The 17,543-nt window shown below is 38.5% G+C and overlaps 1 protein-coding gene across 1 annotated transcript in view; it reads right to left on the bottom strand.

Moving 5' to 3' along the window:
* Window positions 1-6,095: 6,095 nt before the first annotated feature.
* The window catches only part of HHIP (hedgehog interacting protein), a gene marked incomplete at both ends in the record, with an annotated part of 69,780 nt that continues 58,332 nt past the window's right edge, over window positions 6,096-17,543 (bottom strand). The window contains 2 exons of the mRNA XM_084262863.1: window positions 6,096-6,289; window positions 8,830-8,978. Of these exons, the coding sequence (XP_084118989.1) occupies window positions 6,096-6,289; window positions 8,830-8,978 (343 nt within the window). The remainder of the gene's footprint in view (window positions 6,290-8,829; window positions 8,979-17,543) is intronic.

The raw sequence follows: 17,543 nt of genomic DNA, 5'->3' as shown, positions 1-17,543 counted from the left end.
CTATGGAATCCTATGGGAGTTTTCTTTGGGTTACGGGACAAGATAATCTTTTGCTAATATATAGGCTAAATTAGTAATTATTAGTAAACGCACTCATGAGTGAGCTGGAAGAAAAAGGTTGGTGAGTCAGCTGAACCACTCGCATGCTACTATAAAATAGTAGTGTCTCTCTTTTCCCCGACAAGGCGTTAGAAATGCTGCCTGGTTAGCCAGCCTGCCCAGGGTAAATCTATGCAGAATTAATTGCTGTGCTAAGAGTATTTGCCTGTCGTGCATCTTGCAGCACAATAAATCCTGTGTGCGGGGTCCTGATTGAAATCAGTGAGTACGAGGGCGAGCGGCTATCGCTTGGCCTCGCACGCGTCTCGAGTGTCTGCTCATGTGCCACCCCGTAACCACCCACGCCTGTCACTTCAGTACTGGGGAGTCTCATCGCTTTCAGCCTTGCTGGCCTTATTAGTAAGGGTGACAGCGACATTTTTGGATTAGTGTGGAGTCTCGACTGAAAGGTTGTACCATCCCTGTTAAATACAGGAAGAAAGCTTTGAAAAAACGTGCCCGGTGCTGGGCTGAAACCAGTTGAGGAGACTTGTCTCCAGATGTTTGTGAGCATCTGTGGAGGCGACTTGGGGCCCTGTCTTACTATGGCTATTTCATCAAGTGGGGTCACTGGCTTTGTATCTTAATCATTTTCCTGCATAGTGGCAAGTGATGCTTATGTATTTGAATATATATGTATTATAAGTGCTTTGAAATAAGCATATATATGTGTGTGAAAGGGGAAAAAATGTGAGCTGATTGCTCGACATTTTTAAAGAAGCATCAGGTAGTCTGTGGGATTTCCTAGACCCCTTGTGTCACTGCTCTAAGGGAAATACCTCTAAGGAAACCCAAGAGGACTGGGGATGCTCCATGCGGCTTTATGCAGGGCTGAATCCGCAGTTTTATTCCAGAAAGCCTTGGTGTATCTAATGACTGCAGATGCAGACACAGGGAGGTCATGTGTGCACTCATGTCTGAAGTTAACATCTTCTGCCAGCTAAGTGGATATCTTTTAAGGACTTAATCCTGTAACTAATGAAGTCAATAGGAGATTTTCAGTTGACATCAATGGACTTTGAGTCAGGCCCTCAAAGATTAAAGTAATCCTGTACTAAGCTTTCAGGTGGCTTCTGCTGTTTCACACCTATATCCCAAGAAGTACATATGTCTTATTTCATGGAATTACTCTGCTGTTGAAAACATGAATGTTTCAGCAAAACAGTCTTAACTTTTTTTCAGTGTTTCTACAACAGTTTTCCCTGAAACTACTAATGGAAATAGTAGTTTCTTAGAGCCAGAACCCCTATTATTTGGTACATATTTTTCTGCAAATTTGGATTGGAATATATTTAAAGTGTTGGTTGCCTTCCTTAGTTAATTTGCTTTAAATTACAAAAATAAAACTTTGGTGCATTGCAAAATGGGAAAAATTTGGGTTTATCTACTTCATGACTCCCTCCTTTTTTTGCTGAGACAAATATCACCTTTTAAGTTGTACAGAAGATCAAAATGGTATCCTAATTAAACTGATAGATTTAAACTAAAGGATAGAAAATGAAAAAGTATTAATGTATTTTAAAGGATTTACACAATTAAGGAAAAATAAGTGGAGCAGGATGTCCTTGGAGTGGGTTTTTTTCATGTAGGCCTACCTAACCTAATAAATGCCTATTCCATGTATGCAAGTAGAATTACATGCACAAATATTTATTTTCACCTTAATGGGACTTTACAGCTGTGAAAAACTACTTGTTCATGTTCTCAGTGTCTCCACATTTGTACATGAAACTATTCACATTTCTAACCCCAGGTTAGAGGAAGTGTATAATGAAAAGCCACATTTCATCATCTCAAGAATATCATTCTGCTTTTTACTTGAGGCATCTGATTATTGGGTCGAAATCAGTAACATTTGGATGAGCCCAGTGACTGTAGAGTGAACAAGCACTTTCTCCCTCCCTCCAGCTTCAGTCTATCTGTGGCTGAGCTGCTTGAGCCTGGTACTCCTGACCTTTACATGCCAGCTAAAATATAGTATTAGAAGTACCTATAGAGCCACAAAGTTCTGTACAATGATCCAAAGATAAAATCCTCAGCCTGCTGCAAAGCCTCTCTGATGCGCAATACTATCAGGCAGTTTCAAAAATAAAGCATGAAACCTGCAGCAACCAGGGATTATTGGCATTTGTGGTGGCTTCTAGAAAGGAAGGGGCTGCAAAACCAAAATGTGGAGAGGAGAATGAAAGGAGAGGGGCAATAAACAGAGGTGTTCTGTTGGTGATGCAGTATTTATACCTTACTTACATTTTGTTTGCATGAAATAGAATAACCTGTGAGGATTTAAAGGTACAAAGAAGAAATATATTTCCCTGGGGGGAGTGTTTGAATTAATATTTCTTAGTGGATGCATTAGAAAAATGAGTTAACTGCTTTTCTGAAATGGACTGAAACAATTTGGAGCTGATTTTACATAACACCTTTCTGTCTCCCTACTTGTCTATGCAGTAAAGATGTTTCTCCTTAAATTCCAATAATACCCCTTCTTTCTGATAAGTGCCATTTAGAAAGAGCGAGATGGAAGTTTTCTGTCCCAAAAGAATAAAACGAGGGTTGAAAACTAGCAGACACCAGGAACAGAGTTCTGTTTCTTGCGACAGGTATGTTTGTTCTCTTTTCACAGTAGCAAACCTCCAAGAATGCTTGAAACATACAATGTGTTGGGAACAGAGAGGCAGTATCTCCCAACAAAGGAAGAAATGAATGGAATAAAAGATTAGGGGAGAGAGAGACAGAGACAGAGACAACTCGAACACATACATAAAATCCCTTCTGGAGGCCCTTATCTAATTGCCTCATTTATCTAGTTTCATTTATAAGCTCAGTTTTATTCCAGGACACTCTCGGGGGCTGTGTGAGAATGGCTGCAGAATGACCTAACTGGCAACTGGCTTTCTACAGACCCTTTTTTTTTTTTTTTTTTTGTATGCCAATTCTCAGGGCAATTACTGCAGTTGCCCTTTTTATATTAGCATCTTGGGTGGTTAGGCCTGGGGTTTACTCACTCTTTTTAATAGTATAATTTCTTTTGATAAATAAGAGCTAGGATTTTTTTGTGTCTTTTTTTTTTTTTAAGAATACTTTTTTCCCCTGGGACTTCCTCTGTATGCACACAGGCTTCATGCAGATGCTTGCTTTCACGTGATGTAAAAGATGATTTAAAAATGAAACAAAATACTTGCAACAAACTCTCTCCCCCCTCTCTCTAATCTTCACATAGATTACTACTTAGGTTTGAGGTTTTGATGGGATGACTCAAGGAGAATTTTTTTATTTTTATTTTTTAAAAATAAGATAAATGGAAATATTCTGCTTAAATTTTGAAAGTGATTTTCTGGGTGCAGCGCAGCTGATGTGAGGTTTTTGCCACTGATTTGAATGAGGCCTGGATTTAATTCTTAGCTTTTACTGCCATTTTACTTTCTGATCTCACTAGTAAACTAAACTGTCTTTATTATTAAGATCAAAACTCATAAGATCATTGCTATCCCTTCTCTGCATGACTATGGCATATATATTATTGGGGATCTTCAGTTTAGGTATTATCTGTGGTATTTTTTTCTGTCTCCAGGAACTAAGCGGTGAGAAAAGAACTATCACATCTCCCCATCTGGTTGTTGAAAATAATGCGTCGCAGTGGAGTTAAAGTTGGGTTTATTTTTAAATGTACTTCATTAAAGAAAGCGTTGGAGATGTTATCTCTGTCAGATATTTAAATGTTGCTAAAACACTTCAGCAGCTTTCTTGCTTTGCTGATTATGAAGAGTGTAATAAACCCGCGCTATTTGACAGATTTAGACAGCTGGCTCATTCATGAGAAGTTCACATTTTTGTCACCCACGTTGAATAAGGAAAGATTAGATGCTAAGGTCAATTTACAAAAATGGTTGTCAGGACATTTTTTAATTGTAAAACTTTTTGTGATGGAATTCAGGGAAAAGGCTAAAGGCAGAAAGCAGCGGAGACAAAGAGCTGCTATTAACCTACAGATGCTACCGCAGGGTTCATTTTAAGATTGGTCACACCGCTTAGCCAATGAAGTGTTCGTGTGACTATAAGGGACCACCCTTTTCTGGGGTGAGAGGGCAATTTGGTCTTCATGCTCATTTAATCCCGAGACGTCTTTCAATGGACCGTCAGTTGAATCTACATTGTGCAAAATTATGCATGCACTTTTTAATGCAGACCATTGTTCACTGAGCACTTAACCAAGATTTCTCAACCAATTTCCATTTGGCATGAGGTCACTCGAAACCCAGGCAAACATATATGGAAGGCAAATGTAATTTTCTCTTCCTCTGAGCTGGAGTGTGTAGGACAGAGAAATGCGTGTTTCAGGCATGCTGTACTTTCAGGCTTAATACTTGCTAAATCAAGACTGACAGTTTTCTATAAAGGAAAATTTGTTGCACATCACTGCCCTGGAGAGGTGATTTTGCTACCAGAGAGTAATATGACTAAGGTCTTTTAGGTCTTATTGCCTAAAGTGTTGTAAGTCGTTGATGCATGAGCAGCTGCTTGTAAGATCTGTAGGATGTGCACAGTGTGGCTACTCTGCTTTCTTTCCGTAGGCAAGGTTTTGTAAAAGCCAGATAGTGCAAAGGAAATCTGATAGTGGGTAAGTAGTGAGCAAAGAAACTGCCAGTAACGTGCTACAGCGGGAGAGGAGAGGGCACCAGTCCTGAAGATTTATCTAATTAGACTATTAATGCCTTAAAAAACCTGACTATAGTGTGTACACCGTATTTATTGATATACATTACAGAGACTCAATTTTATGTTAGCTCTTCAGGGAACATTTGGCGAGAACAGTTATAGGTTTTGTACAAGTGACATCTTACACAGCCAACAAGTGCTCATGTGAGCTCTTGTCCAGGGACGGAAGGTCTGTTCAGCGTGAGATCGGCAGCAGTCTACTCGTGTATAATCTGTCCCGTCCTGTTACAGTGAGAATCGCTTTACGAACACTTCTAACATGTGCTGGAATTTTATTATGATTGGTTGGCAGTTGTTTTTTTTCATCCGTCGGTAAGGAACACAAGTTGACACAAGGATAAATTTCTAGATTAGATCCACAAGACATTAAAGAGTGTGTTTGCTCTCTCTTTCCCCGTCTTTCCAATTAAGTTGGTGAAAAATGTAACTTTAGTATTTTACAGGACAAGGTAAAGCTGTCTCATCTAGGTGATGTCTATATTATAAAAATAAAATAAAATAATATAAATATGTAACATGAACCCAGTGCCCATAGTTAAATAAAATATATGATAAAAAGCAGACCTTCTAGGATGACTGGTTTTGAAATATGCGAATATAATTTAATTATTAAACACTTGAAACAATCTTGATATTAAGCTGCGATAACCAGATTTTTGCATCTATGCTAGATAAAGAAATGCATAACATTCTGTAATAGAGTTACATTGATGGAGGTGAAGGTTACAGTCTTACCATGAATTGCCTAGATAGGAATGCATTAAGGAGTTCTGAAATACTGTGTCATGATGTAGTTCCGTTCACCTTAGAAACTCTTACAACTGGACTTTATGAAGTGCAGCAGTTTATACAGCGGTGTGTGAAAACTGCTGTCTTACTGCTTTAACCAGGTAGGTACAGGCGTGAGATTTCTGGGATGTCAAAGAATCCATTTAGACATCACGGAAGTCCTTTGATGAAAATGTGGTTTACAGTGGAATTACTTTGTAAACTATTTCTCATGAAGAAATAAATATATAATAAAATCCCACCAGCTGTAAAACCGTACTTGTGATAGTGCGTGCATGCGTATGTGTGAACGTCTTGGATTTCGGGACGTCTGTGGAGACGTACAGAAATACGTGCACACATACAAAGAATTTATCTGCACATTTGTGGATATTATACTTAAATTAATAAAGTAAATCACTGGTATTTGTTGCAGGTTAACAGTCTCTTAAAAATGACAGGATTCAAAACAAATGCCCGTTGAAAGTGTAGTTTCCAAACAGTCCCAGAAACTATACAATATAGCTGGTTAGATCCAGCAAATAGGATGTCATGTCTAGGATCTGATCAAGAATACCTGCCCTTGTCACTCTTCGGATGTTTCTATCCACTTGTTCGCACTGGGGACCAAGATAGCCTTTTTTACACAAGCATTTATTAGGCCTTACACAGACACCTCCGTGGCGACAGGCTGGGTCACATTTTGCTGTGGGTAAAAAAAAAACAGCAATTGTCTGATTTGTTTAGAACATCACAAACCAAAAAGATACAGTACATTCAGTCAAGGCTTTTCTAAACTTCAAAAAGATAAAGCACATAAACAAACAAACAAACAAACCAACCCAAAATAGCAGGGATGAAATGGCAAAAGTTTTGAAACTGTACCTTTTTAAGTGTTAGAATATTGGGGGAGGAATTAGTGTTGTATGTCTGAGAGGATGTCACCCATGACAGACTGGGAAACAGTCAGTCAAGTGAAACAGCAGATTTCTGAAAATGACTGACTCCCATATTTATGCTTGATTTTGGAGGGCATATAGAAGACCCATCTCAGAAGACTTTAGGCTCCAAATGTCTTACCACTTGAAAACAAAACATTCAGCACATCTGGATCTTTAAACAGTTGTGCTCTGCCTCATCCCATTCCTTATGCTGGTAACCCAAGAAAGTCCTGAAGTCAGTGAGACATTTTAGCACCTGTCCACCTCCAAGACAGCAAGTTCTGAATGTCAGCTAAATGCCTTTGTACATGCAGAGCTCTGTAGTATGCCCTTCCCTTAGCACAGTAGATTACAACTGACCACAGAGATGCACTCCTGTGGCTCTTCAATTGCTTTCGCTTGGAACAAAATTGAATTGCCTTTAGAAAGAAAAGGAGCAGAGTATTTTTCCAACAGCTTTTATCAGTTAGTTAAGTTTCAAATGTTTTCCCTCTCCCTTTACCAGATGCCTGACAATTTATCTTTTGAGTTCTAGGTTAATCAGCTCGCTTAAATTTTTCAAATGTAAATGCTATTTTAAATTGTAGCCAGTGTTAGCAAAACTAACAACTAGTAACTACTTTAGTTGTGGATGTATTTTCTTTTGGGGTAGAGTTATAGCATGGTGATAATTATAATTTGCATTTCTCTTTGCACGTATTTTGCTGCTTAATGTTATCTAGTAAAATAAAGCTATAGTGTTGATTTACAGGGATTTGTAATACGCTGCAAAAAAAAAGAGGTTTCTTGTTTTTATTCATTTCTTAATTACCCTAGGAAGAAACTGATGCCTCGTAAGGTATTTTTTCTTATTTAAGTTATAATAGTAGCTTAGAATGTCTCTGTTAAGTGCTGCGTGGGACACAGAAGAAAGATCCATAGCCTACATTATTTCTCTAGCTTTCTTGTACATTGCATCTGTCAAATTAGCTATTGTAGAGCTGTAATTTTTTAGACAAATCAGATTACTCAAGACCCATTTCCGTTGACACTGGAGACATTTTTTACTCTAAGTTCCACTCAGACAAGGGCTGTAGAACGGGCCTCATCCACTAAATGTTGGAAATCTCTGGCTGATGAGTGAGGACAACTGAAGTTGGGCTATTTGGCCAGATTGCCTCATCTATTTCTCCAGCTTGCTTTTGTTGCATGGCTGTATGGTGGTCAGATCATTCATCTTGCCAGTAAGAGATATCATGAGCGATTTCATTTCATTCCAAACGAAGTCACTGCTGCTCACCACTAAAAACCCAGAGGTTGCTGAAATTTACACTCCAGGCTATAAGGACCTCGTAGCTGACCCTGCTTCAGCAGGGCCCTTCTGAATGCCATTGTGACCCGAGTTCTCTCTGGTCCATTGTGTGATACTTGCTTTGTCTTACTCTGTGAATCTTTTCCTATTTTGAGTTCTATTGCCATTATGTTAACTTTCTCTCTTCGTATAAGTAACTCGCTGAGCAAATACGCTTGGTCAGAAGACTGTGCTGATGCTCTAATAACACCTCCTGGTACCCAGGCTCGCTCTGGAAGATCTGCACAGGCCAGAGGTAGCCACAGCCTCTGTGAGACAGTGACAGCAGAGCTATGGCACTCCAGGTTCGTTCACCTCACCCAACATCTGGTTTGATCACAGTCCCTTCTTCAACTAACTATTAAAAGATATGCTATGGCAACAAGACAGGACTTACAAAGCGTTGTCATTAATAATGGGTTACCATAATGTTTTGATAATTGGCTGCTTTGTAATACGTTGTCCATAGAGTTTTCTTTAACAAACTGGAACATTGTATTTTGTAGGATCAAGAGTAAGAATGTACCAAAACTAAAGTATCTGCATTAAATTAGCAAAGTGAAGAATACGCAATAGCATAGACCTGCAGGCATGATATATCATCTTTCTAGACAAGGTTCTCCTATTTGTCCTGACAGTGATAATACTGCTGGTGGAAGCTGAATGTCTGAGCACAGAGCACGTATTGGTTGCATTTCTTTTCATTTTACCATCTTGGTGAAAAAAATAAGAGTAAGGTTGCCTGCCATATTTGTGCTATTAATTACATGCTGCAATGGTTCACGTTGCATTAGATGCTTCAACTGTTGCACTGACCTAAAGACCTATTGCCCTCCTACAACTCATGAGAGTTAATGTTGTTTTGAACTGATGGTCAATGACATATATTGAAAATTTCTCTCAGCAAATCATTAAAAGTGAATTAGAACATGTCACTGCTTTTTTGCACTTGTTGCTACGAATCTGTATACAAACCAGTTCTGCAGAATTCTCCTTCCCAGCCTTGATTACAGCAGCATTTTCCTGTGGGAGTGCAGTGCCCGTTCCGACAGTGCCTTGAGCATTCAGATGTCAGTATCTGTGCAGACTGAGCTGTTCTTTTGCATTCTTCAGGGACTAAAGGCCTGAAGAAAAACACATCAACCAAGCAGATAGTTAGAAGTTGGGGTCAAGGAGAAAAACTTTTGGGGTTTTTTTTAATAGAGGCCTGATTCTCTTTTATTAGTGCGAGAAATTGGTGTTCTACGGGGATTGCTCTTCTCCTCAAAACCACCAATACACGTGAAGATGATATGTTACATTACAGAAAAGTACAGTGTGATTTGCTATTTGTTCATATAACTGCCTTCAGACATCTACAAGATTAAATAATAGCCCTTGAGGTTTCTTCAAGCTTGAATATGGCAAAACCAGTTTGCTGAAGAGCTCATCACAGCAGCATATGTGTCTAGGTATAGGCATGCTAAATTACACTGTGTGGCTTTTCTTCAGAGAGTGCAAATAGTCATAATTCTGTCCAGAAGCTGATGGTGGCTTTTTGCTTTTCTAGCTGATTTGTATTTCAGGTTCTATGCTGGGAAGAGTAGTCCGAAGAACACGGTGTATGTCACACGTGATAATTTCGCAACGATATTACATCTGTCTATGAATTTGGTTTGACAGTGCAGACTTTTTTATTTTCCTATTTTAATGAAATTGTATCTGCATTCCTGAAGCTTGTTTAAGCACCTGAACATCAGGAAAGGCTTTTTAACTATAAGGGTGACCAAACCCAGACACAGTTTCCCAGAGAGGTCGTGGGGGGTCTCCATCCTTGGAGATACTCAAAAGCCTGTGGACGCGGTCCTAGGCCATAGGTTGCCCTGACTGAGCCCTGGGTTGGACCAGATGCCTCCAGAGGTCCCTTCCAAGCTCAGCCATTATGTTGGTGGTTCTGTGAACTATATGCACAAAGGAAATTCTAGTTCAGCTGACCTAAAATATTTCTGATACTGTTTTTTTAGTTGAGCTTCTCAGTGCCAAGTCTTTCCTAACGCACTTTTTCTGTCAGTCTACAATATATTTTGGATGCCCAGTAGCCTTTTTTATTTACAAAAGCACAGCATTATCTTCCTTAACAATGAAGGAACCGTAGTGTTCCTTCTGTAGTGTTAAAAAGTGTAACACTTAAGTGTTAAGTGTGCCCTAGCTATTGATACGACTTCCATTGCTTTTTTAGATGCTTATTGTTGGGTTTTTGTCATTTAGCTATATGTCACCATGCTGACCACTTATTTTATTTGCTGAGTTCAGCTGCTAGAGACTGACAGGATCAGTACAAGGCTACAGGTCCCCAGTGCAGGTACCATGTTTTTTCTCTGCCTGTGGGTTTGACAGCACAGGAGTAAGTTGAGAAAAGAGAATCAGGATTTACAAAGAGATCTAAACAAGTAATTGAATGGGAGCATAATGGTAAGTTAATTAGTGACAAATACAAAATTATACATCCTCAAGGAAATAATCTGAGCTACCTGCCATACATTCCTAAATTTGAAATTTACAGGACAAAGATTCTAATAGTTTTATGGAGAGCTCAGAGAAAGTTAAGTGTCCAGGTAGAATCCAAACAAACCAAAACAAACTTGTGTGAGAGAGAATAAAAAATAACATTGTTCATTATCCTGACATCAGCATTAAACCCCCAATTCTATGCAAATAGCTGGAATAGCAACTTGTGCACTGATTGTCAAATATTAAAATTCTAGATTGATACTCCTGCATGGAGACAAGGAGTGAGTTTTGGGAATCTGACAAAGAAGGGATGTGATGGAGATGCAGAAAACAGTGGCAGAAGGCAAGAAGGGGGGAAAATGGGCATTCTTATTTATCTCCCATTTCAACAACAGAAGAAATATCAAGGGAAAAAAATTAGTCTAAAGAAAAGAAAATGAACTAATTGAACTCATGGCTTCTAAGACATCAATGAAGCCCATGTTCTAGTAGGATTTTACAAAGATACTTCTGTGGACAATGGGGCCATTCAAAGTAATATTAGAGAGGGTAAAATAATTTTTAAGAAAAATAAGCACTCATACCTAATGTCACAGGAGTCTCTCACTAGCTGACCGGGCTTCCATCTCACTCCCTCCCCCCCCCACCCCGCCTTCCCACTTTGGCACGCAGCTTGTTAATGGTACATTACAGGGTTTCTTGCATTTTCCTTTGAAACAGAATAGTAGATTGCAGGCTCACTGGTTTGTTTCACCGTAGCACTTTTGCGGCTCAGTTTTAATTGCTACCACGATTATTTAAACTTCCATAGAGAAGAACCAGTTCCCCAAAGATGGTAAGGAGAGGAAGAATGTGTCAATGCATCTCCAGTGCAGCACCAAGTTCTGATTTCAGAAGCACTTCTGGGAATCAGACTTAAGGTCCTGTATTATTTAACGACTTTGAAACCTGTGTTGACACCTTTCATGCAGTGTATTTGAAATCCTTTCAGGTTTTGTTTTTACACATTTCCATAGCTGTCTTTTAAATATAATGCTTTTTTTTTTGACCTGTAAGGAATTCCAGTTCTGTAGCAATGAGTGCATTAAATATGATCTGGTTAAGAAAGTTAAATTAAAAATCATATGTGAGATTCATAGGCAGTGAAATGTTGTTGTGCAGAACTGTTTTGGAAACAGTTCTAGAAAATGATAGGATTTTCAGCCAACTTGTACAGATTTAAAGTAAAGAGATCTGTGTTCTCATTCCTACCTCTGGAAAAAAAAACCGAAATCCAGATTTGAGTTGATTTCTTTATAGCCAGCTGCATAGGAGACAGCATTCTTTCTTCATCTATCTCTGTTAAAGCCCATTTCCTTCAAGTTACTTTAAATGGGATATTTCCCTCGTTCTTGGTCAAACATTAGTGCAACACTGTGTTCAGCAGGAAGCATCACCTCAGGCTCCTGGAGCATCTCCTCTGAAAGAGCTCTGGTTGCTCATTTTTTGCAAAGAATGACCTCATAAGTCACAGAAATGTTTTATTTGTGAAGATAATGATTTATTGTATTAATAGATGTATTTATCTATGATAGTCCTGGGATATATGCTTCTTTTTTTATCTGTATCTCACCAGGGAGGCAGAAATGACACTTTTCTGTGTCCTGCAAAGTGCGACTGGTCACTTGTATGATTTAAAATTTTCTAGTGCCCTTGGTACTTGTGAATATAACCTTGCCTTTTATTCTACCATCAATCAATAACTTGCACTCATCAGCCTGGGATAATATTTATTAATAGTGGGGTGGAGTAGAAACAAAGATGGAAAAAATTCTGGTTGGCAGAGTGCCTTAGGAGAAGAGGGACACAAATGCAGCTGCAGCAGAATCCTGCTTGTATGTGAGGAGAATTACCAGGTTTCCTTAGCTGTACTATGGGAAAAGCCACACTTTTTCCTCAGGATTCAAATGCTGTTACGGTACCAACACTTCGCAAGAGAAAGTCTCTGCCCCACCATACTTAACACTTTGCATTCTTAAGGCTTTAAAGGGGTGGAAATTTTGAGGCTCAGCCTAAGTTGAAGGGAATCTTGCAAAGATAAGTGTTGAAACTGACTGTTGGGACTTGATCTTTCCAGCACTCAGACAAGCCTGTGATTTTGTTTATATAACTAGTGCTTCACTGTGTCTCTTGACGTGGAAAATGGAGGGGAATAGATGGAGCCACACTGTGGGCTAGAGAATTTTTTTTTCCTTGTCTCCCTCAATCTATAAAACTCTAAAGGGTACGGCTTGATTACTCTTTCAGTAAGCACTATTTGGCCCACAGAAAGTCAGCCAAAAACGTCGCTGATAACGACTATTTATACGGCCTGTACAATTCTAGTTATCTTAAAGAGCTGTTCATATATACAGTATGGTACAGTGTATCTCGCTTGTTAAAACATGCTTTCATGAAACTGAGTAACAACTCTAAACGTATGGAACATGGAGGAGAAGTTGTACTGGGGGCTGGGGCCCTGGCTGATGTGTGCAGTGAGCTGGGAATTCTTGTCTGTATGATGTGTAAAATAGTTTTTTGCTGCATTACTGTAGGTACTATAAGAAAGTAGCCTCTACTGTTAGTTTAGAGGCATATAAACGCCTAACATGCTTTAACAGATGAAAACTCATCCTGGAACTGCTCAGGATTTCATGCTTCCCTTAGTGTATCTCTTCACAGTTCCACTAAATGCACAGAGTGATTTAGTTGCTATATGCACCAGCCTGTAACTCAAACATACATAAATCAATGCAAATGGAGGGTCAAATTCAGGAATACTACAATGGCACTGCACAGAAAACAATTCCTCCATCGTGCCTTTGACACAGTATCAAAAATTTCTACTTTCTCACTAAAGCGGGAAAAAACACAGACAAAAAATTCCTGGATGATCAAACTTGAACAAGAGAGGCAGCCACAGAAATCCTGATTGTGGTATAAAATATGTGGAAAGAATGTTATGCTTCAATTAACTGCACACAAGATGTTAGGTATTAGAATGATGCCTAAGTGTATCACCAAAATTTGTGCACTACTTGTTTGGGGCTTTTTCCTTTATAAGGGAAAATGTCAAGGAAAAAAAATGTTTCACTACTTGTCATAGACTAAATTTACTACTTGTCATAGAATAAATATAGCATCTCTTCAGGTACAGCTTCTAAAATTAAAAAGTATACCTTTAGTCCTGGGAGAGATGCCAAAAGCTCGTTACTTGTCTCCAGATTTACTACATGGGAATAATGTGGAAAAAACTCACAGCTTTTAAGATTTAAACTCAGCAGCATATCAAATTTATTCTTATATGGTATACTTGTTCATGACCTCTAGTCTTAAGAAATTCTGTCATGTTTGAAAACTAGTCCCTAGTGAAGCCTGTATCAATGTTAATAGCTAAGAGGTCAATGCAACTGCTAAACAGTTTGTATTACTGTCAGGGTGGTCATGAAAACAACACCTGCTGCATGAGCACTTGGCAGCTGGGTCAACAGGCACTGTGGGAATTTATCAATTTAGGGGGCCACTTGCATAACACTTTGACTGATGAATTGGGAAAGACTGGCTTACTGGGCTAAAGCTGCTCTATTATGTATGACTTTCTTTAGGATGGCAGAGGCTTCCTGCAGGCTCCAGAAAATAAGCAAAAGATAAACCAAGCTGTTTTTTCCTTATAAAGCAATAAAAAGTGAGAACTCCTTACTAGCCAATGCTAGAAAGACGAAGAAAATGGGGGAAAAAATCCCAAACCAAAACAAAAACTTTTACAGTCAGTGAGCTGTGATGTGATTGAAAAAAATCCTTAGGTTTTTCCATCGTGGTTACAAAGGAGTTTTTGTGAAGTACTTCTGTAAAGTGAAACTCTCTAGACTGGTATTCGCAAAAAGCTCTAATTTCTCTTTAGTGTCTCTTATGGGAATAGTAACTGCATGTGGGTTGGTAAATGAGATAAGAATTTTGCATGCTCTGGCTAAACTAAACATAATTAGACATTAATTCTGGCTTTCCATTCCCTCAAATGACTTAAGGGATAGTAACTTGCTGAACAGAAAGAAATCATATGGCCCACCTGGCTTGGTGAAAGCATTCACCAACAAAATTGGCTCCTTCTACAGAGAGTTTCCAGTAGTAGCTTCAGAGTATATCTATAACCCATCAGAACTGAGTATCTTGATTAGTCTAATACTGTGTGTTTCCGAGTGTCCACATCCATAGTAATTAAAGTCTTAGAGAGGGCTACACATTCATAAATGCTGTTCTTCTATCATACTGTCGAACACCCCTGACTCATACTGAAAAATAGAATTAGCAATATTTTTGTAAAGAGCCTGCACAATGTCAAAGAGGTATGACCTAGCTATTTTCCCTTGGTGCTTGAAATCTGTTGGGAAACACTCTCTGATAGCAGAAATCCCAGAAGGTGGTGATAGAAAGGATGGTAAGTGGAATTATGTACTCTGCAGGGGCATGAAAGAGGAGTGAGATGGTTTGAATCAAGTTCAAGATTCAGTCCAATAGAAAGCAGCTATTCTGGCTGTTGATACAAAACGTATTGAAATCCCAATCTACAAGGTGTTACAAGGAGAGGAAGAGGAAATCATCTTTGCCTTGTTTTGTAAAAGTCACCTGTTGGCTGCAGTGAGCCATCCTGGCCAAAAGAATTACAGATCCCCTTTGGAGTCACAGCACAAGATAGTGGCAGACACTTAAACCTTCACAGGGGATACAGCACCTATAAACCTTTCTGGGTTTAGTCTCACCTGTTAAATGGAAACCTTTTGCATTGTCCATCAGTTTGAGTACTCTTGTCTCTTTTATCTATAATTTGATTAGAGATAGAAGTGGCCATATAATAGAAATATTCCAAAAGAAGACTTAAAAAGGCACATTATGGCTGTTCTGCCACCTTCCAAAGTTTATTTTCTTACTTCTCAGTCTGTTCCTCTCTGTGGTTTTCAAAGAACAGCTGGTAATGATGTTTCAATTACAGCTGATATAAACCTATCAACAGATATCTGATTCAAATATGCATTTTTAATCCTACCTACAGCTGATCTTCCTCTCTTACCATGCTAGAAAATGGTTACCTTTCTTTTCTAATGGCTTTGTTGGACCTATACATGTTCTCTATAGCACTGTTTCCCTAGTTATTTTTCCTAGGCATTCATCAGGGTTTTTGTGACTGGTATTAGCATGTAACTGTAGAAACAGAGACAAAAAAATTACAAAACAAAGTAGGAAAATTGAAAGCATTTTCCTTCTTTGGTCAGAAAGACAATTCATAATTTGCACTGGTCTTCAGGTCATCTCACTAACATTGCATCACAGTTGAGAAGTTTCCAAGTCTATCTCTCTATTTTCTCATTAGTTTCTAACCATGGAATTGATGTTCTTTGTGATAACATTTCTTTATAACCATCAAAGAATGGCTATATTTTTCAGAGATGCAGTTTTAACTGAAGAAATTAATTTTCAATTCTTCTTGTCTGATAATTTAACTAATTTACCTAATGCTGGTTTGATGTGTTTGTAATTCTTAGGTTTTCACATCTCCTCCAATCTCAAAGCTAAAAATGCTATTACCTGTATTCTTCAATCTACTTGCTGTTGGTATCAGATAGTATATGTGTATTTTACAGCACCTCACACACTTGGTTTTTACATTAATTTTAACTTTTCTGTTTGTGGTTTATAATTTCACTAAGAGCTCCCAAGTACTAACGTATCGTTATAATAACCTGGTTGCAAGGGAGAAGTACTGTTGAATTCTGTTCTTTTGATGTGAAGCGAGTTACTGACGTGAAGTATTTGGAGGAATGGAACAAAAATTTCCTGTGGTATCTTGAATTCCATGTTTCAAACTGCCTTGATGATGGAGGGAGTCAGAACCTCTGTGTTGATCATACGTATCAATCTGTCATACATACCCCAGTTTAACACTTTGGTTTTATTACATGTGAGGAACTGACTGTTTTAGGATGAGACTTTCTCCACTGCTGATTACTGAAGACTAATGCAAAGGGTTGTCTGGATTACCCTCATCCTCTGATCTTCTAATGTTTTACCCTGCCCACTTCTTTGGTATTTTTTTCTACTGCTAGCAATATCCAAGTAGTAGGTTTCTTTCTTAACCTATATTTGAGTCAAGGAAATCATGGTTCTGTTTGAGAACAACTTTGATTATGCAATAGTTTTCTACAAAGATCAAAAGAAACAAAATCCTGCATCTTCATGTAAGGTTGATTTTTTAGAATAATTTAGAGTAATATTTTCATAAACTTGCATCAGCTTATGAATGACCACTAGCTGAAGAAGATTGGGTTTTGCATGAAGTTGTTAATTTCTAGCAAGGGGCTAAAACAAGGAATGGTATTTTGATTTTTCACCCTGTTCCATGCATGGAAGGTGCTCTCTGCAAGTTGTTGAGTCTCCCACGGGCCACCCCTCACAGGGTTTTGTTAGTAAAGTGATGAATTTCTCAGACATTACAAATCAGTACTTTGATGACTTTCTTTGTACCTGGTGTTCACAGCCCACCTGCTGCACCTTAACTTTGTGTTCTGGAAAGCTTACTGTGCTAGGGTTTACACCTCTATTTGCTGTATTTGTGTGGCACATACCATGGGGAAGGCATTAAAAGAAGCCACAAAATACTAGCATGCAAAAAAGATTAGCATGTGAATAATAATTAATATTTGTTTATAAGCCTGGAATGAACATTTCCAAAGCCATGGAATTTTGAAATTGTTTACATGTGTAATGTTAAATTAGCGTGAAATGGTAAATACAGCTGCAACTCTCTTTTGTGGAAACAACTCATTATTTTTCATTTAAATGCCTGTGATGGTATGAGACTGCAAACCAACAAAACTCAAAACTTTGCCTGAATTACAATTAGCCCATGTTTCTAAATTGCATTACCAAAAACTGCATCCCTTTGCCACAGTCTGTTTAATTTCAGCTGTGTGCCAATTTAGAAAAGTGTTTTACAGTTTTCTGGTTACTTTCACCAGTAACCAAACACAGTCTTGACCCTTTTCCATACAAGAAAACAGCCAACTGTGAGTGCAGCAATGGGAGGTCTGGCCTTTCAGGTATGTCAGCTGAAGACCACCCTACTGGAAGAGGTAACAAGAACAAAAAGCCGAGGTCAAACAAGGCAGCCCCATGTAATTAGATACTAA

Source organism: Gallinula chloropus (assembly GCF_964237585.1).
Source record: "Gallinula chloropus genome assembly, chromosome: 4".
In the NCBI taxonomy this organism is placed as follows: domain Eukaryota; kingdom Metazoa; phylum Chordata; class Aves; order Gruiformes; family Rallidae; genus Gallinula; species Gallinula chloropus.
This window is presented reverse-complemented; position numbering and strand designations above follow the sequence as displayed.